This window comes from Triturus cristatus, chromosome 6 (genome assembly GCF_964204655.1).
Source record: "Triturus cristatus chromosome 6, aTriCri1.1, whole genome shotgun sequence".
In the NCBI taxonomy this organism is placed as follows: domain Eukaryota; kingdom Metazoa; phylum Chordata; class Amphibia; order Caudata; family Salamandridae; genus Triturus; species Triturus cristatus.
This window is the reverse complement of record NC_140589.1, coordinates 558,067,355-558,089,855: the sequence shown is the minus strand read 5'-3', so window position 1 is coordinate 558,089,855 and position 22,501 is coordinate 558,067,355. Positions and strand designations below refer to the sequence as shown.

The 22,501-nt window shown below is 45.0% G+C and overlaps 1 protein-coding gene across 4 annotated transcripts in view; it reads left to right on the top strand.

Moving 5' to 3' along the window:
* Nucleotides 1-489: 489 nt before the first annotated feature.
* The window catches only part of PHIP (PHIP subunit of CUL4-Ring ligase complex), a 1,862,070-nt gene continuing 1,840,058 nt past the window's right edge, over nucleotides 490-22,501 (top strand). For 2 of the 4 annotated variants that reach the window (XM_085610989.1, XM_085610988.1), the window contains exons 1-4: nucleotides 490-1,068; nucleotides 1,218-1,276; nucleotides 1,371-1,400; nucleotides 1,505-1,564. In XM_085610989.1, coding sequence (XP_085467115.1) covers nucleotides 1,035-1,068; nucleotides 1,218-1,276; nucleotides 1,371-1,400; nucleotides 1,505-1,564 — 183 coding nt within the window. In that variant the 5' untranslated portion in view covers nucleotides 490-1,034. The remainder of the gene's footprint in view (nucleotides 1,069-1,217; nucleotides 1,277-1,370; nucleotides 1,401-1,504; nucleotides 1,565-22,501) is intronic. The other 2 variants (XM_085610991.1, XM_085610990.1) reach the window with 1 other exon arrangement.

Genomic DNA, 22,501 nt, shown 5'->3' with positions numbered 1-22,501 from the left:
TTGGTGATCACAAATTTAGCATGCGGAAGAGGTATCCAGGCATGCCAATAGACACGATTCAGGCGGGAGAATTCCGTTTTTCAAAATGTTGGCATGTCTGGGTATCGAACAAAAGCCAGAAACGCGGGTGGATCTGCCTGAAACACAGAACAATGTCCAACTACTAAGGCCTTTGTGGGTTCGGTATATCAGACGCGTTTTCAATCGCTCCAACAATAATTTCCTCCCCGGCTGGTTCGCTGAAATGTATGCAGGCCAAATGAAGTAAGAATTCAGTTAGTGCAGCGCCTTTTCATATTTCAAGGCAGACGATGAAGCAATTTGCTTGGAAAACGCACTCAGAAAAGAGGCTCCTCGAAACAAGCAAAGGAAAAAAGATCCCTGAACGTCTCCAACAACCAGCATAAGATCTTCTCCTCTGCGTCGATTGTGCGTCCTCTCGTCTTTCCGCGTATTTTCTATTCTGATCACGGCGCTGCGCCGTGCGTCATATCCCTCCGCGTAAGGATAGAGGGAAAACATTGCATTTGGTGAGAGTGAAGTTCGTTGCCTAAACCAATCAGTCCACCATCAAAATAGCCACTGTTCGTTTAGCGGGCAACATTTGAGCCCTATGTTAAGCAAGTACGATCAGCATCGCTTGCGTTTTTTTTTTTTAGAAAATGTAAACTATGCTGGATAAATGACGTGGTGAGTTAGAATTATAAAACACTTCACAGAGTTTTGCTCGCTATTGTACGCATCTATCACTGTTCTGATATGTATAGTCTCTAGTCGACCACGGTAGTTCCAGTGAAAACCATCCGCATAACACAGGCGCGACTCATGGATAGGGACTACTTCACGTTCCCGGCATCTGTGCAAAGCCTCTCGCGCGGAGTGATTCACCAAGAATGCTGCTGGGTACTGCTAGGATGACGGCTCACCAGCGTAGGCTGCTGGTAGGGTAGGAGGACTGGGACCAGGACATAGAACGCAGCCTCCAACAGGAGCAAGCAGAATCTGCTGGAGCGCCGATCAGTACAGGACTACCAATGTCTACCCAGCCTAGCGCCGAGCTCAAGTCTGGTGAGTTCTGCGGAGACTACGTGAGTTTGGGGTTATCCCACGGGATTAGGAAAGAATGGGTGAAGGAGATCTTCGGGGTGGTCAGGGTCTTCCCTGGGGTCATGCAGAGCTGTGCTCGCTGGTATCTGATTCCCCTTATTTCCCTGCAGAGCTCTACTTCCTGATCGCCCGGTTCCTAGAGGACGGCCCCTGTCAAGAAGCAGCCGAGGTAGGAATGGTCGAACCCCACGCTGCGCTCCTCTTACTCCCCTTTAGCCCCATTGCTTCTCCCTCTCTGACTTAGTCTTGTGTTGTTCTTGCAGGTGCTGGTGCGTGAGGTGCAGCGTAAACAGGTACGCGCCCTTTCATTTGACACCATAATCGTTACTTAACTTCCCCCGCCCCCCAAATCGTGATGGACCCCACTAATAGCATCCCTATGTTCCCCCATTTATAGCTGCTGCCTAAACGCATCGACTGGACTGGCCGAGATCACCCGAGGAGCTACCAGAGCCTGGTGAGAGCCCCCTCTTGTTGTTATTCCTGCTGCATGGGAGGGAGTTTATTTATCCCTTATTTTCAGCGAGTTGAGTTATCAGTTGAATTTCCCGCAATTTTTCAACCGAAACAAAGTTAGCGCCCGAGTATGAGGTGTGGTGGTATATGCATTGTGGATAGGTAGCACACTCTTGACACCGAGATCGAGGACACTTTTATCGCAGGCTGCTCTTACATGTGCAATATTTATCTTTTTTCACTGAAGTAGGTTCCTAGATGTGTGTTGTAAATAAAGGTACGTCATGATCGCTGTGTAGCGAGAAGGGAGGGACGCCTGGAGGAGGAGTTCAGATGGAGGGAGCTGTGCACACAACAATAGCACATGACCAAGGGCTCTAAGAAGCAAGGCTACCCCGGCTGTTAACAGCAGCGAGTCCAGGCGCGTCACGATACAGGCGAGCACCTTGTTGCGCCTTAATTCCCTTAAGTTTTAAACCCATTTATCGTGATCGTGTTTGGTTTTAAGTCACAGTTCCAAGCACCTTTTTTCTCGCTTTCACATTTCTTCAGCTGCATTGCGAAAGTGTACACAGAATGGCACAGCGCAGCTGATGACTGACACTCTAATGCACCAACGTAAAAGGAGACAAATTAACATTCCATGTATCAACATGCTGGCGTAGAGATTCCCCTGTAATATTTGCCCCTCACTATGCACTTACTGCACAAAGAAGCATGGTGTCGCCCTTGCCGCTAACGAACTCTTGAACTTTCTGAACTGATCTAGATAACGCTGTCTTGGTTTTATTGTTTTACTTACCTTTACTACATCTTTTAGAATATTAACGTTGGTCGTTTCTGCCCTCCTTCAATAATCATGATACTGCTTTAGACAGCTTACGCTTTACATGTCTTCTAAGGGGAACATTTCTAATTTTTATTAAGACATGGTTTAATTGCAAATGTTATTAAATAGGTAGAGCCTTTCAGTGTTATGTAGACACGACAGAGTGGGGATATGACGTTTACATAGGCAGATTAACAGGACCAAAGTGGTTGCATTTCCGATCAGTTCGAGCCACCTTATATTCTACGCTTGGATAAGTCTGTGTTGGCACAGTTGTAGTAATGTTTAAGGCATTTGTCTTAGGCTGGCCTTTTATTGGTTACTTAATTAGAACATTATAAATTTCCACAGAAATTGAAAATTTGGCGTTTTATAATTTAGCAATATTATTGTATACGAGTGTTCTACTTTCTAAATGTATTTCCATGTAGTGAAGCATGTTATATTGGAATTGGATTTATATAGTGCGTCATAGTTTGTTTTCAGGAACAGGGCAAACAATTCTATTTTTTCCAGTGACATTACCATTCAGTGAGCAAAAGCCTCGTTTACTACCTTTTTAATGACTGGCATTTTCCTCAAGGAGCACATAAATAACTACATCTAGTCATTTTATGTAAACTATACAGTTTATTGGACCAATAAAGATATTTTAAAATATACTTTATCTTTCCTTTTCATAGAGTGCTGTTCGGGTAAAAGTACAGTGCGGGTTTGAAGTCCATTTGCATGTTTTGGTGCAAGCCCATTGTACTGTACTGTTTGTGCAGGTCGAATCATGTGTATCACAACCCCCATAGTGCACATTGCTATCGGCAAAGTTTGTTACTGAGAAACACTAATCCTAGAACATTGATTCTGAACCAAGTAAACTAAGACTGCCTAATATGTGTAAGAAAGCGTATTGCCTCTTATTTGCATAATGAATCCCCAAAACAACAGCTGTCTGAATTGCTTGTTTAGAAACATCTTTGATCGTTTTCATCATATCAACCCTTTTGTATTGTGTATCTTTTGAACAATAACTGATACATTTTAAAGTATGTTCATATTTCAGGTATCTTCCGCTTTTTTGATAAGCATCTTTTTGGTTGCTTTTAATTTGTGCAATTTGGACCCACTTTATTAGCGATGTAGTATACATTAGTTACTTTATTCATAAAGCAACAATTGTTTTTGTTGCAAATTTGAAGGGTGCTCTGCACATTGAACCTTGGGAACAACGGATACATTTTTCATTAAAGCATGGTCATTTCCTGCTCAGTCCTTTAATAGGATATTGGTTTGGGAGATGTAAAATCCTGCAAAGGAATCATTTAATCGACAGTTCTTTAACGAGATTCTAAAAAGCTACCTTGGTGACTGATATAGATGTTAATAGAACAGTTTGCTTTATATTTTGTAAATTGTTATGTCCAGGTATAAGCAGCATTTTGTATTCGCTATGACTGGTCAGATGTTTCTCCTGTTAGTAATTTTATTTATTAAGAATTATTTCCGACGATAAAAATAGCTCTAAGCCACCAAAAATGGTGAGCAGTAGAAACGTAAAAATGCATGTCTGATTTTGCTGCTGTCAATTAAAAAATCTGGAGTACGTTTACTAAATTTTGTTTAAAAAAAACACAATTTTTGACGTAACTTTTTTACATTTCTTGAGTTAGGTTTTCTCTTAAATAATGTTATTTTTTTTCCATTTGCGATATTGTGTTAGTATGACAGTTCTCACTTCTGATTTCAACACAATTAATTTTAAGAATGAAAGAAAATTATAAGCTAAAATGTATTTTAATCCATTTTTGAAGATAGGGCTATCACCATTGGATTGTTGTTTGTATTTGAGTAATTGATATGGCACATTGAACTGATTTATTAACAATACATTTATTGTTAATTTTGGGGTACTTTTCAACTGCAGATTTTTGTTGTGGTTTTTCTTTTTGATATAAGACTTAAAATTATGGTAATTCGGAAATGGCTTTTCAGTTGGTGATATTTCAGTAGTACATACATTTCACCTAGATGTTAAAACTGTGTGCTGGAAAAATTAGAGCAGTTTTCCCCAAAACTGGCATAAACAGCGATAAATTTTCTCGCACAGGTTTGATCCTGCATTTTTAAGTTAATTTGCGACTTAAGAAATTCTCATAGTTTCTGGAGCACTCTTGGTCGTTCCATATGAATCTCTAACAGGTGTATATTTTCAAATGGTGAAATGTATTGGCGTTACACGCAAGTGTTTTTAGGTTAGGAAACTATCACCAAAGGCTTTGTGAATGTCCACAAACTTAACACTGTGTAGATGTTCCCCAGCCTTTGTTGGTTGACCCACACAGGAGTGTCTACAGTCAGTCCCTCCTGTGGTAGTAATTTTGCTCTCTGGGTCATGCCACCATACTGGTGGAATTTGCATGTTGTCACAACGTGTTTACAGTAGCAATACTTCACAAATCTTTGGGCCCGATTCACAGAACTAACTTAAGACAAAATCCTAAACTTACTACTCTTGGTATTCACAGAATGCACTTACTACTTTTGGTTAATTATGTGAATCGGGCCCAAAATTCTCTTTGTCTTTGAATTGTTATGTAGAGGTTCTGCTTTTGCAGTTCTTGTTTGTTCACGTCCAGCAACCAATTTGTCTTAATGGTTGTTTATTGGGATTGACCTAGTCAGGCGAACTGATAACCTAGAGGGCTGGTATTCTCTTTTTCTCTATACTGTGCCTGTTGAGTTCTGTTGACTAGTTCCAGGCCCTCCCTTCATAATACTGCCCCCTGGCGCCCTCTTTATCGTCCAGTCTGAACGTAGAGTGTGGGCCTTTTTTATTGTCTGGAAGATGCCAAAGGTGGGGCAGTAAGAGCAGCATCAAAGGAGTTTTAGGCCATTTCTATTAATTTTACATTGTTCAAGGCCAGGTGTTTGCATACATTTTTAAAGAAAATAGTAAAAACCTAGCGCTTCAGTTTTAGTTCATCCCTTTCCCTTTTTGGTGGTACCCCTGTAGGGTTGGGAGGGCAGACTGTATCAAGTGAAAACTATGTAGTGTGTGTAGGGAATATGAACTTTGCTGAGAAGATTTCTACCCTCCTTTGTTGTAGGGGTTTGTAGCAAGCTACAGCTGCTAACATCACATTTTAATTTTACTGTTGGAAGGTTGTGCCTTTTGGGAGGCCAGCAGCTCTTCATCCACCGCCCCCCCCCCCCCCCCATCAGAGGGGTCTAGTAAGCTTTGTGTCCACAGCTAAGTATGACGTCTTCAGAGTTGCTATTGAATTGCTGGAGCTTGTGGTAACCTTCTCTTCCCACCCTCTTCCCCTGCCTTGGGTTTCAGGCCTTGCTAAGGTGTCTAGTGGACCCGCTCTTGCGTGCTGTTTTGAGTCTGTTGATCTGTGAAGCAATAAAAAAATGGAATGCCTTGGTCACTTAGTGTCTTAAATGTTGTTGCTTCTGACCATAGGTGAACTTGTACTCCTGTACTAGTTGTCTGATGCTCCAGTTACTGTGGTTGTTTCTGTGCCAGTAATTGTCTCTCAATTCTTTAATTTTTATTTTCACAGATTGTATTTTCTGTATCTCGTAATCCATATTCCTTGACAGTGCTGCTTTCACAACTATCCATGGCTCCTTTGTGTTACAAAATGGTATAAACAAATATAAATAATTAAAAATACTGCTTTTACAGCCTACACTGATTTGGCCATTTTTGTACAGGTGTTATCAGTCACAGGGACTCGCTCTCTCATGACACTTGAGCAGGTTTCAAATTGATCTTCCATCGACGGGATATGTGTGGTATTATAGATGAGGATAGTTGCCCTTTGTTATCTCAGAGTTATTTGGTGTATGCGCTCAGGAGTCGAGGGGGGCAAAGATAGCTACTGTGGGATTATGACTGCATGGCGTGTGTGGCCCTGTTTCTTTGGTCTGTCCTAGCTCTAAGATTTTCTGAGCTAAATAGTGTTCATCGAAGTTTGTGTGTTGATGTTGAACCATCAGTGGTATAATACGCTCCTTGCAATCTGTGTATATTTACTTAGGTTTGATTATTTATACGTTTTATATAGCGCTAGCTAGACCCGCAGGTATCAAACGCTTTACATTAAAAAGAAAAACGTAGCTTTACATATGATGCTAGGCCCTATGTTTCAAGAGCAAGCATAGAGACAAAGATAATAATAAGGCAATAAGGGTGGTTACGGTATGCAGAAAAATTAGAACAGCATAAGTTAAAGGAGTAAATTACATATTAGACATCTGAAACAATCAAACAACCAGCAATCCCAAAGGGTCGAGTCATAGAGTGAGCTATTGGAACATAGTTCAGTTGGCTTGCATGTTACATTTTTTGTTGAGGAGAAGGAGTTTCAGATTCTTTTTGTCACAGTAGAAGGAGGGGTTGCATCTGATTTCTCTAGGGAGTGAGTTCCATATCCTGGGTGCATTTCCAGAAAAATAGCGAGTCTGGGTGGATTTCCTTTGAAAAGTTAAGTTGAAGCTTCTCAGAGTTCTTGGTCTTCCTGCTTTCGTAAGTTGGTTATCTAGATAGTTGGGGGGTATGTGTGCGGAGGGCTTTCAAAACAAAACTGTTGTGATATATAATATTTCTGCGGTACAAAAGGGGGTGGTGATGGATGGAGCATCAGAACCAATCAAACACTCACACCCAGTCAATAGATCTGGGTTTGATCCATCACCGTTCTTTAGCCCACTCTGCCACCCCAGTTCAGACATGGCCATATGCAAATCAGTCTGACCCTGTGCCTCATGGGAACAGTCCAGCCCGAACTGCCAAGCGATGCCTTCCCTGGACCGGAAACAAGCTTCCTAGGACCGGTTTCTGGCATTTCAGCCGTCTTCAGCCAGGCTTGCTTGAATCCAGTGGCAAAGTGAGCAAGGGACTCACGTCTGAGCATACTCTGCCAACTTATGGCAAACAAAGCGGTACAAAAGGGGGTGGTTTTTGATATATACTATTTCTTACAGAGGCTCTACTATATCATGATATTGTGGAGTACCAGGTGAGGAAGCAATAAAAATTCGGGTATTGCCAAAGCCAATATGATTTGCCTTTCGATTTTGTCGGCCGAACTTTAGGTTTTACAACAGGGTCAGCCCTTTAATCCAATCCTGGGGGCTAATAAACCATGTAAATGCTACAATGGTTCAGGTTCCTAGTTCAAAGAAGAAACATTTGTGACTTTAAATGATTAATTTCAATAGGCACATTAAAAAATCATAAGATTCCATACCCTTAAGAAATTGTCAAAAGATATATTTTCCATTAGTAAAAAAAACCTATTTTTTACAGATCTACAATAATACAGAAGGAGTTACACAAACATTAATTGAAAAGAGAGCAAGGGGGGCAGGGATGTGAGTAGGAAATGGCACATCACGGAGAGGAGAGAAAAACACATGCACACCCATGGAGTGCTAGAAAAAGAAAAATAGTTCCCTGAATGTTGGCAGTAGAAGTATCCAGTGGAGAAACAAACCCGAGGTGGAAGGAAATCCATTGAATAAGAAGCAAGCAAACAAGATGGACATAAAAGCAAACCATTCATGTACAGTGGGCTGACCCATAGACAGCTCAGTTTTGGTATTGTGTAATATAGATCTTATGATAATTAACAGCTAAAAGCTTGTCGATAGGCGAGACGTATAAAAAAATGAGTAGAAAGAAAGCTTTGGATAAGACTGTTGCTTTTCATGATTTTGGCCTGTGCTGGTGTTGCAGTGCTACTTTTCAGAATGTTCCAGTTCGCTTTCTGGTTGTTACGGGCCTATGTTTGTCTAAGGACATTTGATGACACCTGGCTATTGCTTGGGGATTTCTAATTAAGGTATGTCCATGTATGATGCTGCCTTATTTAAGCTCGGTATAGGAGTTGAGTCTCCAGGGTTACTTGTACGAAGAGCTTTACAGAATATCAAAGCTGTGTCTTTACACATTTTATATATGTGCAGGTACTGACTGTTTCAACTAGAATCTCAGGAACTAGATACTACAATGACCTCACTGGACTAAGGTATCTCCTACTGTACGTTAATACAAGCACGGCCAGCCCCCCAGCATGCACTCAACCCCACGCCTTTGGCAGAGGTATGCTGTTTGAGTGGGTACATGTTTTTCCTTCTCAATTGTACTTTGCGATCTGCTTCCCTAGATATCAATACATTTCTTTCTCCGATAACTTCAAAACTGCTAAACAGATTTACACCAAATTACAAAAAAGGGTCTTTCTGGACCAACATCTAGCTTTCTGCCAAAATTGGTGTAATTCCATTCAGGGGTTCGGGCTGTAGCTCTGTCGAAAAACTACAAAATCCACATAGATCATGCATGTAGATCAAGTGTTTTTTGGCCCCCACCCTTTTCTAGACCCACACTTGGTGTATCACCCCAAAACGTAATGCAAAGTAGACCACTTTGGTAAAATTTAGTTAAGATCCGTCAAACGGCGCCAAAGTTATTAGCAAAACAAAATGCCTTGCCCTTGGGAAAAGTTGGTCCCAGCCGACGGGAGCCTTTTTAAAGCTCACGCCAGCTGGGAGTAGAAATTGTGTTTGTCTCCCGCATGGTGGGAGTTTTGAAAATCCTTCTGCGAAGCTGGAGCAAACACAGGTTTAGGGAACCACCTTCAAAACTAACCCTATTGAAGGAAAGTGTACCAGCAGGACTTGGTGAAAAAGGTGAATACAATAAAAGAAAGGTATCTGACCATAAAATACAATTTTAATTAAAGCTTGTCAGTATTACAAAATGCATAAAGTTGAATGTATCGATACTCTGAAAGTCAACATGTTTTAGTGCTATTTACATTTCACTGCAGGTTAATCAGGACAGTATTTAAAATGAAACTGGCAGCTAAAAGTTTGCAAGTGTTTTATACTATCTGCCTGTATGTATTTAGTGGGATCTCATTAATCAGGAGAGTCATGTAAGTAAGTCAAAAAACAAGGACATTGTATAGAGAGAAAATTCCCAATATGTGACCAAGTGTGTTTGAAGTAGTATTATGAAAATACCCTCTCAACACACAAATATTATTTAGAGTTGGTGGTGAGGCTCTTAATAATATGCTCAATTGAGGTAACTCCTTTAACTGCTGGGGTTTTTAGGTTGAGCCATGGCAGCGCATGTGCTGCTCTGCGAGGCATGCTGTATTGAGCTTTGGCATAGAAGCTCCACCCATTGCTCGCCCATCTTTTCAATTGGCTCCTGTCTCTGTCCTTGCTAAATCTTTGCTTTTCACTTGTGAATATGCTTAGTCCTCCCTCCTTGGTACCGCCTTGTCTGCATTTGTAACCTCCCATAACGACTGAACTTTTTACTTGTGTTGTTACACGGTCTGCTTTATGTAGTCGGTGAGCACTATTTTCTTTACACGGTCTGCTTTATGTAGTCGGTGAGCACTATTTTCTTTAATCATCTTCCCCTATTCTACCTACGACATTGCTGTCAGCTGTGACTATAGAGGCCGAGCTAATTTATTTACAGCGCAGGCCGCTTTCCCTTTAGCGGCCGCGCTACAGAAGCTTTCTTAATTCTTTCCCCCCCGTCTTTGGGTGAAAGCTTCCCATACTTGCTTTCACTTAAGAGTTGGCTGTGCCCCTTTTTTTAGACGCTGCTCATTGTAACCTGAATATGCCGAGAAGCGTCTAAAGAAAGGGCCGTGGCCACCATTAAAGTGGTCTTGCATTTGCGAGAGAGGGAGCTATTGGCATTAGAAATAACGATGCCTTTTATATATGTGTTGCTTTTAAAAACACATAAATAAAAGGCATTGTCATCTACAATGCCAATAGCTTAAACACTCCCAAATGCGAGACCTATTTTCATTGAAACTGCTTATTTTCCTAGCACTGAGCCCTTACTTTGCGCTTAGGGTGGCATAATTTTTTTTCCACATTGGTTATCCACGCCAAATTTGTGTCCTTTTTCCCCACCATCTTGCGGATTCTAAAAATGCCCAGGGTTTGTGGATTCCCCTGGAGGGGACAGAAAAAATTGGAAAAATATAGTTAATGTTTGATTTGGAGCAAAATAGGAAGAAAGTGCTGTGGATAAAAGTGTTTTTCATCTCCTAAACATTGCATTAACAAACAGTTTGCTGTGCTAAAGTCACCATCTTCCCAGCTTTCAGGAACATGCAGAGCTGAATAGAAAAAAACTTCCATTAGTGACGTTTTCATCGAACCTTTTGTTACAATGGCTAATTTAACAAAAGCAATATAGCATTGCATCAGCTTGACCCTTCTGGTTGCAGGGATATATAGGAGGTACCTAGAGCCAACAACTGAGCTTCGCTGTATAATGTTTTTTAATTGTGTACCGAGTAAAGACCAATTCATATGGTGAAATATGTAGAGTGAAAAGCGGTTATCTAAGAAACCTATGTATTTCTAAAATGGGCACAAGATAAGGAGTTTAGGAGCAGTGGTATTTGTACATCTCTGAATTTGTGACTACCCGTGTAGTAAAGTTCCCTTTTTTTGCATGGTTATCCCCCACTTTTTGTCTGGCACCCCGATTCATGTGCCCTGGGATCCTGCCATTCAGGTTCCCAGGCCTGTGTTCTTTCCCAAAAATGTACTTTTGTACCCACAGTTGGCACATCCCTGGCCCCAGGTAATCCCCTTGCAAATGGTACCGTAGTTACCAAGGGCACTGTGATCAGGGAAGGCCTTTAAGGGCTGCAGCACATATTGTGCCACTCTGAGGGGCCCTGTACCTTAACACCCACACACTGACATTGCAGGCTGCATGTTTTGGGGTAGAGAAAAACAAAGGGACGAAATGGCACATATCCCTGTGTGCCATGCCTGCAACCCTTTGCCTGAGGCATAGGTAAGTCCTCTCTCTAGCAAGGTGCACTAGCCCTCAGGTGAGGGTACAGTGGCATGAGCCCCGTACCCCTGCTGGGTCTAAGTTAATTCATAGACATTGTAAGTGTAATAAAGCCATAAAGAGTATATGATCTGGGGGTTGGCCATTACGAAATCCACAACTCCATAATGGCTTTACTAAAAATGGGAAGTCTGGTAGCAAATTTCTCAGCACATTAAACCCACACTGATGCCAGGAATCAGAAAAGGGGTGGCTGTTAATGGATAGGGCGTTAGCCGGAACAGCTCTGTGGAAGATGCCTTTCTTGGGCCGGTCTCACTGAACCGCCAATCTTTACTTAGCCACGATGACTGCGCCCACCCGAGGGTCTGGGATGCAGTGGCGACCTGGGTCTCTCGTTGTTCCCCTCCCCACTCACCCCGGTGGTGGAGACCTGGGACTTCACCCCGGGACTGGATTGCGCTACGTTTAGTGCGTGGCAAAAGACGAGATATAGGTCGATTGGCCATTTCTTTGATGAGGAGGGCCCCATCCCGTTCGACACCTTGATGGCCGAGTATGTAATCCCGAAGGTAGAACGATTCCGTTATACCCAGATTTGGACACACTGCACGACTAATATAGAAACAGTAGTCTGCACGGGCGGTTGGGGGAGAGGGAGGGGGCACCCAGGGGATTTGGTGGGCTAGTGGAGGTGGAAATGGGGAAAGTTCCTTTTCTTATAAGTTGCTAAAATAGCTGAAACTGGCTGCATGTTGACGCCACGCCAGCTGATGTATAGTTTTCCTCATATGTTTACTGTTTCAACAATGAAAACAAATTTAAACAAAGTTTATGAACAAAAGAGTCTTGGGCCTGGTTTGTGGCATGCAAGTTAAGGAAAGACAGAATAGATTGACCCCTTTCTATTATCACAAGTGGAAAGCGCCCCCCTGGATCCCTAATCACCTGTGTCAGTGCAGGGAGAAAGCCTTGCCGAAACAGTACTCCCACCCCCAGTATTTTAGTCTCTGTGATCACCCAGTATTGGGACGGGTATCTTGGGGGGGGATATGTGATGACAGTCCTCTGAGCAAATGGTTTTTGTGGAGAAAGATGGTCTGGCTGGAGGAGGTAGCGCCATATTTGTTTACCCTTTATGGGGGAGTTAAGCCTCTTCACGTTTAAGGATAGGAGTTTCGCCCTAGTCAGAGTCCCCATGCGGTAGTCAATACAGAAAGAGTAGGGAAGAAGGCATTAGCTGCGGGCCGGCAGCCGTCCCACAGCAGTCAACAGACCGAGTCAACACATCTCCCAAGCACAGTTCCCTCCCCTGGATACCACAAGGGCACAGCGGGAAATGCAAATCGATAAGGAAAGGAAAACAGACGGGCAACAGGGCCCAACTTGATGACTCTCCATCCTCTGATTGAGAAACACTTCCTCAAGATCCGCAGATGTGGCACCTCAGGTGGAGAAACGCCTTGACAAGGGGGGGGGGGGAAGCCTGGCTGGAGACCAGGGGTACTTTTTTTTTTCTTTGCATTTTCACAATTAACTGGTTAACATGCAGCACAAATGAATTAGCAAATACATGTCGCATGTCAAGAGTACCATTCTTCGCATAGCGTCTCCATATTATGCATATTTCACGTTGAAGCCATGTGCCCACGTGTCAGTGTATTTCTGCTAGGGCTGTCTAGCGTCTGTGACACAAATTCATCCGAGATGGTGTCTAAGGCTTCCTGACTTTATTGCATTGTGTAGGTGTGGGGGGCACCATCCGTCTGTCTGACTATGACTGTTGCATAAGGTATGTCCTGAAAGGTCCCATGTGTCTTGGGGCCTGGAACTCAACAGTAATAGTTCTACATATGTGTTAAGCTGTTCTTGGTAATGGACCAGATCCGGCATCCATTCCTTAAATTTAGGGGTTCTGCCCCTTTCCCATCTACATGCCACCCTGCGCTTGGCCATGAGCAGCCCAAGTGCCATAAATCGTCCTGTTGTTTCCATTTTTTTCCGTATGTCCTAGTAGTTCGATAAGTGGGGTGAGGTCTGTCTATGTGCCTGCCATCTTGGACGGGCCTCTCCCACCAGTTCTTGGAGACCGCTCTGCACATCCAGGCCAAATGGAGAAAGTTTGCCCCTCCTTCCTCGCACCAGTCGCTTTTAGGTAATACAGATGAAGGCCGCACTGGGGAGCAGTACATCCTGTGTAGGAATTTGAAATGGATAATCCTCAATCTTTTGCTAGCCGTTATCAGTTTGTTCTGCTGACCGCAGTATGTATGCCCATTGTGCATCTTCTAGAGGGTTCCCCAACTTGCCCTGTCTAGCCTCATTGTTGGCATCCGCTTGTGATGTGAGGACACTTCTGTATAGTCTTGAGACCACGTGTGCTGGGCTGTCAGCTTGAAGCATATTATGCAATGGGGTTAGTACTGGTGGCTCCGCAGGGAAGCTTTGGGTAGTCCTCTTAACATCCTGTCTTAGCCGTATGTACATAAGGATCTCGAGGGGTGTGGAATTCTTTTCCCCGAAGAATTCCTCCCTGGTTCTGAATCTCCCCTCCCCATACGGGCCACCCCCATGTGTGCAGATTATGGAGTTGTAGCATATGACTGCATAATGTTTAGTGCGTTACCGGAAGATTGTATTGGTATTCCAATGGCAGTGCCGGCGAATACATCCTAGTCACCTGTAGTTTCTTTGCAATGCTTTTCCATACTTCATTCGTACATGCAAAGGTCGATTCCCTCCCTCCAGCTGTCTGTTGGTCAACCCCAAGAAATCCGCTAAGTTTTATAGGTGCCATGTACCCCTGCTCCACCGTCGGGTGCGGCATGAAGGGAGGGGGTTGTACCAATATGTTGCGTAATGTGCTTGTGCACTTAAATAATATAGTTCTGGATCTGGTGCTTCAAACCCCCCTTTAGCAAAGGGCTTTGTGAGGGTATCCCACTTGATTCTGGGTTGCTTGCCCCCCCAGGCCAGATGTATCGCCTGGGTTCTCAGGCTCTTAAAGAACTGTCAACCCGTGGTGTGTGGTATGTTTATGAACAGATATAGCAATCTGGGTAAGAGAACCATTTTCAGCAGCAGTATGCGCCCTGCCAGGGACAAATGCAAAAAGAACAATTGATGGACAGAATGCAGAACAAGGTCATACATTCACCCCAGTACAGAGATCTGGGCCTAAATCAATAGTTTTTTTTGCTCCTCATGCTATTCTAGTTTGAACCCAATCATATGAAATCAGTCCTGACCCTGCGCCCAAGGGGAACAGTCCAGTCCTAAACTGCCAGGCAAGATCCTCCCTGGACTGGAAACAAGCATCCTAGGACCGGTTTCAGGGTTTCACCCCTCATCAGTCAGGATAGCTTAACTCCAGTGGCACGGAGAGCACGGGACCCACTTTTGGGCATACCCGTCCCACTCTGGATGACAAATGTAAAAAGAAAAATTGATGGATAGAATGCAGAACAAGGGACAAAGGCATTGCAATACAGCTGGTAATGTGGTCCGTAAGGGAGTCCAACCCCCACCATAATTGGCTTTCAGTAATTCTTCCTTATTTCTGGTAACTACTATACCTAGATATTTAAGTTCCACCTCACGGATATTCTGACTGAAAGGGAGGTATTTGAGGTGAGTGGAAGGATTTGAGATTTCTCCCAGTTTATTGTTATTTATGAGACCCCTCCAAACATAATGAATTCACAGATTATATTAAGGCTAATCTGGGGCTCTTCACGATATAACGTAATGTCATCCGCATAGAGTGACACTAATATATGGCGGGACAGGTACCTCAGTGGCCACTCCCTATGATGTTGCCGAAGGATTGCTGCCAATGGTTCCACTGCAAGGGCAAAAAGGAGGGGAAACAATGGGCATCCATGCCTGGTGCACTGAGTTATTTCAAATGTGGGAGATTGCATACCGTTGATCAACAGCTTCACCTTCGGTTTGTGGTAGAATAAGCACACACACGCAATGGATTTTGGGGGTAGGCCCTCGCGTCTCAGTACTGCCATCAGGTATTCCCATTCCAGGATATTGAAAGCCTTTGTGGCATCAAGAAATACTGCCATGGCATTAAGCTCCGGGTCTAGGTCTTGAATGATGGTGAACAGCGTACGTAAATTGTGCGATGTGGCACTGCCTGGTATAAAGCCAGACTGGTCTGGGTGCACCAGGCCGTCCACAAGAAGGCCTAGGCTGTTGGCCAGCAGCTTAGCAAATATTTATACATCACAATTTATTAAGGATAATGGCTAATAGTACTCAGTACAGTCAGCTGGTTTGCCTGACTTCTGGAGAGAGACCATGAGCGCCTCTTGCAAGGTATGCGGCAGAGTTCCATACTGTAGCTCCTCCTCATATACTTGTCCCCTTCCTCAAACCAGTATGTCAATGTATGCTTTGTAGAATTCGGCCGGTAGCCAGTCCGGACCGGTTGCTTTGCCCGCCCCCCATATGCATGATGGCAGCCCTGATCTCATCTTCCTCAAACTGCCGTGCGGAACTATCGGTGTGTAACTTAGCCATCCTAACTACACTGTGTCTAGGTAAGAATCTTCAGCTATAGGAGTAGATTGCTTACTGGTTTATAGTAAAGAATAATTTTCCCGGAAGGTCTACATTATGGCCTCTGTGTCCTTCTGGGGTTTTCCTACTTCATCTTTAACTTCCATAATATAGTTGGAATCTCCGGGTATGCGCGTTAGCTCTGTCTGTGCTTTTCCTGGCCTCTCTTCCTCCCTGTAGCTCCTGGCTCTGTGGTACTTTCAAACGGAAGAAACTTTCCCTCTGAGCTGTGTTTTGGTTCTCAGTGAGTGTTGGCTTCATTCTTTGTCCCATCCTTGTCAGTATGAAGGTCGCCCTCCAGTTCTCAGAGTTCCCCCTCTAATTTGGCCAGGGTGTGTCTGATGTCTTTTAATATGCCCCCTGTCTTTGCCGTACATACACCTCTTATGGTCTCGTTGAGCGCTTCCCATACTGTTGCCAGGGAGGGTACTGAGTCTGTTACGTTTAAGGAAATCAGCCACTTCCTGCCCCAGCTCCATTCTAAATGGGACATCGAGTAGCGCATGTGTGGGGAGCCTCCAGGACATGTTCCCGAAGGGATTCCCCCGGGGGTGATTTGTAGATACACAGGTGAATGATCAGAGTATGTTTGTGCTAGATGTCTTGTGGTTGTTATCCATGTTGCCATTCCCCTGGACACCAGCCAGAAGTCAAGTCACGACCAACTTGAGTGCACTGTGGAGTGACATGTCCCCTCCATGTGTGTCTGGTGGGCATACTGCCATGCATCTACCAATATGTGGTCTTCAATTTGTTTTACTTGGCGTTGAGCCCTTGTATAATGGTATGGTTGGGAATGAGAGTGGTCAAGTTCTGGTTTTATAGTAATGTTAAAATCCCCTCCTCCGATAATATGCGTGGATCCTAAATTGACAACCACCCCCCACAGAGTGATAAAGAATGAGTCCTCATCTATGTTTGGGCCAATACAGTTCACTAATGTGACCGATTGTGACGCCATCCTCCCCCATGCCACACAGTATCTCCCTCGTGGGTCATTTATAACTCCCTCTTCGACATATGAGTTGTTCTTCTTTATGAGGATGTCAGTCTCTCTTGTGTATGAAAATCATGGTGAGAAATACCTGTGTGACGCCCATCGCGCAGCGAAATGTGTGGTTGGTTGCTGGAGCCATGTGCATGGCTACCAGTATGTGATGCCTGTCTGCCTAAGTAGGCCAAGAGGTCTCCTCTTGTGCTAATCTCCCAGCCCCGTATGTTCCATGTCGCCAAATTCAGGCCTGCCTGTTGCCCATACGATTTCATGTGTGCATGATCTACTAATGAAAGCAGACTCCATTCCCCTCCAGGGGCTGGAGTTGCTGCAATCTGAGCGCGTTCCTCCAATTAAATACTGCTCTGCGTTTGATGTGTAGCTTGTTGCCCCCCTCTCACATTTGCTTTTCCAACATGCCGTGTACTATTCCCCCCTCCCTCCCTCCAAGGGTCCAACATGCCCTTGTAACAAACGAGCAGCTTGGTACTACAATGTAAAGGTCACTCCGAGCTTCGACCATATTTGATTGCTGTTCTGCCATGTCTACTCGAAAGTTTGAAGTTTCAACAGCTTCAATAACAGTTAAATTGCTGCATTTGGAATAGAAAAATATAACCCAAATCATAACAACATAATGCTTTCGGAGGAGCAAAACAGTTGCTCGCTCCATGTTCTTAGAAGAGGGAATTCCTACTTGGGTATGACACCTAGGGAGCGAAGCTGAACGTCCTCCCGGATGTAGTTGCATGGCTGGGGGGTGTTCAGGACATCCATATAGTGCATCTGAAGTGTTACCTTTTAGTTGAGGGCGGTGGTCTTTTGTCCATTTGGGCTTTAGCTTGTCTTCTTTGCATAGGTTTGTTGGTGCTTTGCGCCCTATGGTCATTTGAATGACAGTTTGGGCAATGCTTTACATATATTTTTGAGTGTGCCACATGAGCAGACTTCATCTGGGGTGCGGTACGCCTGATTCCTATGTTACCAGTCCCACTGCTCGTTCGCCTACACTACTCTTCCTCTGATCTCGGTAGATTGGTTCTGCTTTCGGTGGGCGAGTTTCCGCCCTTGAGCGGGCTTCTGGACCGCTTTTTGATGAATTCCATGGTTTGTTGCTGGGATGTACAGAAATGTTGCTTGCCTTGATGCGTGATCTGTAGTCTGGCAGTGTAGAGCATTGCATAGGTGATATTAGCCTGCTGCAATTTTTTGGGGCTGGGAGAAACCTTTTCCTGGCCTCTTGGACTGCCACAGTAAAACCAGGAAACGGGGTGATACTGTTGCCCTCAAAAGCTAGGGAATGCTGGCCGTGTTCGGATCTCGGTAGTTTAGGAGTTTTGCCATGATGGGTCTCGTAGGTGCTCCAGGGGGAGGACGTGCTGCAAGTGTTCTGTGCGCCCTTTCCACTTCCAACAGTGGGGGAAAAGCTTCAGCCCCATAACCAGTACGCAATATCTGTTCCACATATTCCACCATCCTCCTAGGATTAGCAGATTCAGGCACACCTAGAATGCAAATGTTGTTCCTCCTAGACCTAGCCTCCAAGTCCTCGTTCTTTTCCGCTGTTACTTTCAGGAGGCGTTCCATCTCCTTCATTTGTGCCCTTCTTTGGGAGGTTTCTTCTTACAGTTCTGCTAGTCTGTTTTTGGCTTCTCCTAGCCTCACGTCCTGTTTATCAAGCTTTTGGGTAATGAAATCCATGTGCATGCACATGGTGTCCATTTTTGATTCAATTGAGTTGAGGCTGCTTGTCATTGTCACTAACCGCGACTTCATATCTTCCTCCTCCGATTTGCTAAGTGGACTCAGCTTCTTCCGTCATCACTGGGTCTCTTCTGACCCTATCCCCTTCCCGATTTGCGGGGTTCAAAGGGTAATATAGTTTGTTTACCGTCTGCTTTGCCCATCTACCCGGGCTTACAAGTGTCTGTCTTTTTTGCCCTGTGTGATTTCCGCACCAGGTATCCGGTTTGGCTCCTTTAGGTGTGGAGTTGCTACTATTTGTTCCAAAACAAAAAGGAGGGGGGGGGGGGGGAGAAGCGGACTCCTTGCGCAGAGCCTGTGATGTAGGTCTATTGTCCACTGGCCACCAACAGTTTGTCGTGTTAGTGCTAGGGCAGCACTCCTGTTATTCAGGTGGAGGGCCGAGGTGGGGGGAGCCAAGCCATGGCCTCCCTGGGTCCCAGTTTGTGGTGATATCGTTGTGGAGGACCTATGTCAAACTTGCCCCCTTCTCCCACCCATGAGGTAAGCGGTACGAATGCCTGTGTTGCGCCCGGGTGGGCTGTGTTAGTGGGCGTAGAATGGCGGCTCCTTCGATCCCCGTGTTTCCCTCGTCTTAGGCCTCAGTAATGCTTAGTTCAGTGCCCTCGCGCTGCTTGCCACTCCCGGCGGCTCCCATCTGCCAAAATGCTGAAGAGGGGAGGCAGTGGGTCCTCCACCGTATGCCATGGTGCTGCCAACACCCACAGCGGGTCCGCTGTTTATTTTCACAGACCTGCATGCAGCAGGCAGCTATGCTTGTGCCCTTCCCAGCCCCCAGTCGCCGTACCTCGTACTTTCGTGTGGTGTTGGCCATGTCCTGTCAGCTCTCTAGTGATCTCCGCTATTAGGGTTTGTAGATTCCCTTCCCGCTGCTTCCCTGGTGGGTGCCCGTTGCAACTTCACAGGTTATTTTCTGCCGCAGCACTCCTCTCACGTCATGGAGGCCGCAGCTTCTCCCTCTTCCCACTCCTCCGCCCTTCAAGCTTGACTCCTGCTGTGGAGGGCTGTGACCTTGTTATCGCCCGTGTCCAGACGCCTTCCCCGCTTTTTAGGTCTCAGCTGGCGTTGGAGCGCACATGCGCTCCTCGCCTCGAGACTTCTAGTAAACAACTTAGTTTGGAGAAGTGTACTCGAGCCCTGCCCCTCGTTTCCATTGGGTAGCATCAGCGTTTATGGTAAACGCTGGCTTCCCATTGGAAAGGAGGGTTTTTCGTTGCCTCCCTTTGGCTTTTTGGTGGACTGCCTCGCCTGCTTCACGGCTGACGTGAAGAATTTTTTCTTATCTGCTTGTTTATTTAACAAGCAAATAAGAAAAGTCTTCACGACAGCTGTGAAGCAGGCACGGAGCTCAGAGGCGTAAGGGGTCATGGAGAGGAGAAGGCAATGGCGAGCGCTTGTTTAAGGGAGTGATGCGATATTAAAGAATATACCTGCAATCAACACGTTATTAGAATAATGTGGGTCTGATGTTAAATATTTCAACATTGATCCACACGAGGAGCGCTCTTGTCAAAAATCCCCCACTTAATCTCTGGCTGCATCTTTACAGTTAAACACCATTCACACATACAAACTTGTATGCCGTTTTACGTGCCTTCTCCCTCATCCTCTGACAAGATCAATGATTTCACAAGTGCTGGAGCCGGGAGGCCGGGCAGCAGGCATCGTGGTTCGATGCGTTGCTGAAATATGACCCCCCGCACTTCCCTTGCTGTCTCTCAGCACTGCTGCTACATCCGTATGGTATTTAAACTCGCTTTCCAAATCAAACCATCGCAGTCTGAATCTAAGCCGCGAGACACAAAGGTTTGGATCAATATTTGTTAGTAAACACTATTCACTCCTGAGCCCGGAGACTATCTTTGGTTTTAACAATCTTCTCCAAGCCCCTACCTTTTGTTTGATTGGGGCAAAGGAGAAGCAGTAAAACAAGTAGTGAAGCCTACATAGCCCAGTGTTTTAAGAACTGCAGCGCTTGCATGTGCTGCTGATGGGAAAATAGCTCTGTGTTTCTGACATAATGAAGCAGAGTAGGGAGAACTGTGAAATGTGTTTTTAAGCACTCATTTGCTAGAACAGCAATGGAGAGCTGTCGTTTAGATAACCGCGTTTATGTTTTATTATACCTTTGCTCCTGCTCTTAGATAATGGCTTGCACTTCTTTAAGTCACTCTTTTGATATTTCCTAGTTAAACAAACATAAACAAATGGGAACATTTGCTTTTGCTGCTTTTTCATGTAGCCGGGTTCAAAATCATACTATGAAATTAACTGACGCAAACATCGAGAGCTTTTTCACACACTACGCAAACGTGCCTCAAAAAAGTTGTAGCAGGTTTTGTGCACGTAAATTTACATCGTGAGCACAATACGCTCATTCCTTTTTAATATACTGTAACAAAAATAGACCTGTTTTTACATTTTGCTCAGGCCAGTCCTGCAGTCACACCTGGCCACCAAAGGAAGTCGTCCAGTCCATACTTGCGGTCTTGTAGCGCCTTCTGCTTTATGGTTCATTAAATTCTAGCACTTGAGTATGGAATGTAGGGAGTCCCACGCCCTGCTGGCATGGGAACTTGCATCATTGTGGGGCAGCAACGCTCTCAGCTGCCGCACAATAATAGTGAACTTGTTTATAACTGACATTGTAAAGCGAGCTGCCTTGCGGCGATTTAAAAATAGAAGCAGTTATTAATCAACAGCCTTCATTTTATTAGCATTGGAACGGTGACAGCGTGAGGGTAACAGGCTAAATACATGCACATCTTTGCAGCAGCCACGCTACCTGCTGAGCTCTCGCAGTGGAATCAGATTATACAAAATATTTGTCCCAGCCTCGCAGGCGCTTTAACTCCACGAGAAATCTTGATCCTCCTGGGGTGTGGGCGTGCACGCCCTTGAACCTGTCTGTGCCAACAGGTCATGGTATTTCAAACCTCTGTGCTGATTGCGTGCCGTCTCTGTGTGATCTTGGGCGCATGGCGCTCTGAATCGAGTCTCTCTGTAGACAATCATGCGTCCAGTCACGCGCATCGCGATCCCCTTCATTTGGTAGAATAGGAACAACATTATACAAGTATTAAAAATGCAATAGGTCTCGCATTTCATTAAGTTAAAGCCATTTGCTTTGCTATACAATACCATTAGGAAAGCAAATGGCTTTCACTTAATCAAAGGTGAGACCTATTGCATTTTTAATGCTTGTTTGTTTTGGCTGCAGCATGAACGCCTGAGTTGCGCCCGGGTGAGCTGTGCTAGTGGGTGGAAAATGGCGGCTCCGCCAATCTCCGCGTTTCCCTTGTCTTTGGCCTCAGTAATGCCTAGTTCAGTGCCCTAGCGCTGCTCGCCAGTCCCAGTGGGTCCTGTCTGCCAAAATACTGAGGAGAGGGCAGGGCCAGACTGGCTACCAGGCTTTTTTTTTTATAAACCATGCAAAACGTATGTTTTAAAAAGTATGCTTTTAAAGCTGTTTGTTTTGCGTTGTTCATTTAGAAGCACTGGCAGCTCCCCATCAACAAAATCAGCCCTTCAGCAGTAAACCTTGACCCCACCCTTCCACCCCAGGAAAAAACGCCCGGTAGCCAGTATGGCCCTGGGAGGGGGAGGCAGTGCGGTCCTCCGCTGCATGCTGTGGGGCTGCCAACGCCCACACCGGGTCCCTTGTTTATTTTCTTAGACCCACATGCAGTAGGCCGTTCCGCTTGTGCCCTTGCCAGGCCATGGTCCCCTTACTTCTGAGCGGTGTCTGCTCTACAGTGATCTTCGCTGTCAGGGCTTGTGGATTACTTTCCCACTGCCTCCGTGGCAGGTGCTCATCGCTGCTTGACAGGTTTATTTCTGCTGCCACACTTCTCTCATGCCATGGAGGGCCGCAGCTGTGTCCGTCTCCCACTTTGCGCCCTCCCGCACTCAACTTCAGCTGCAG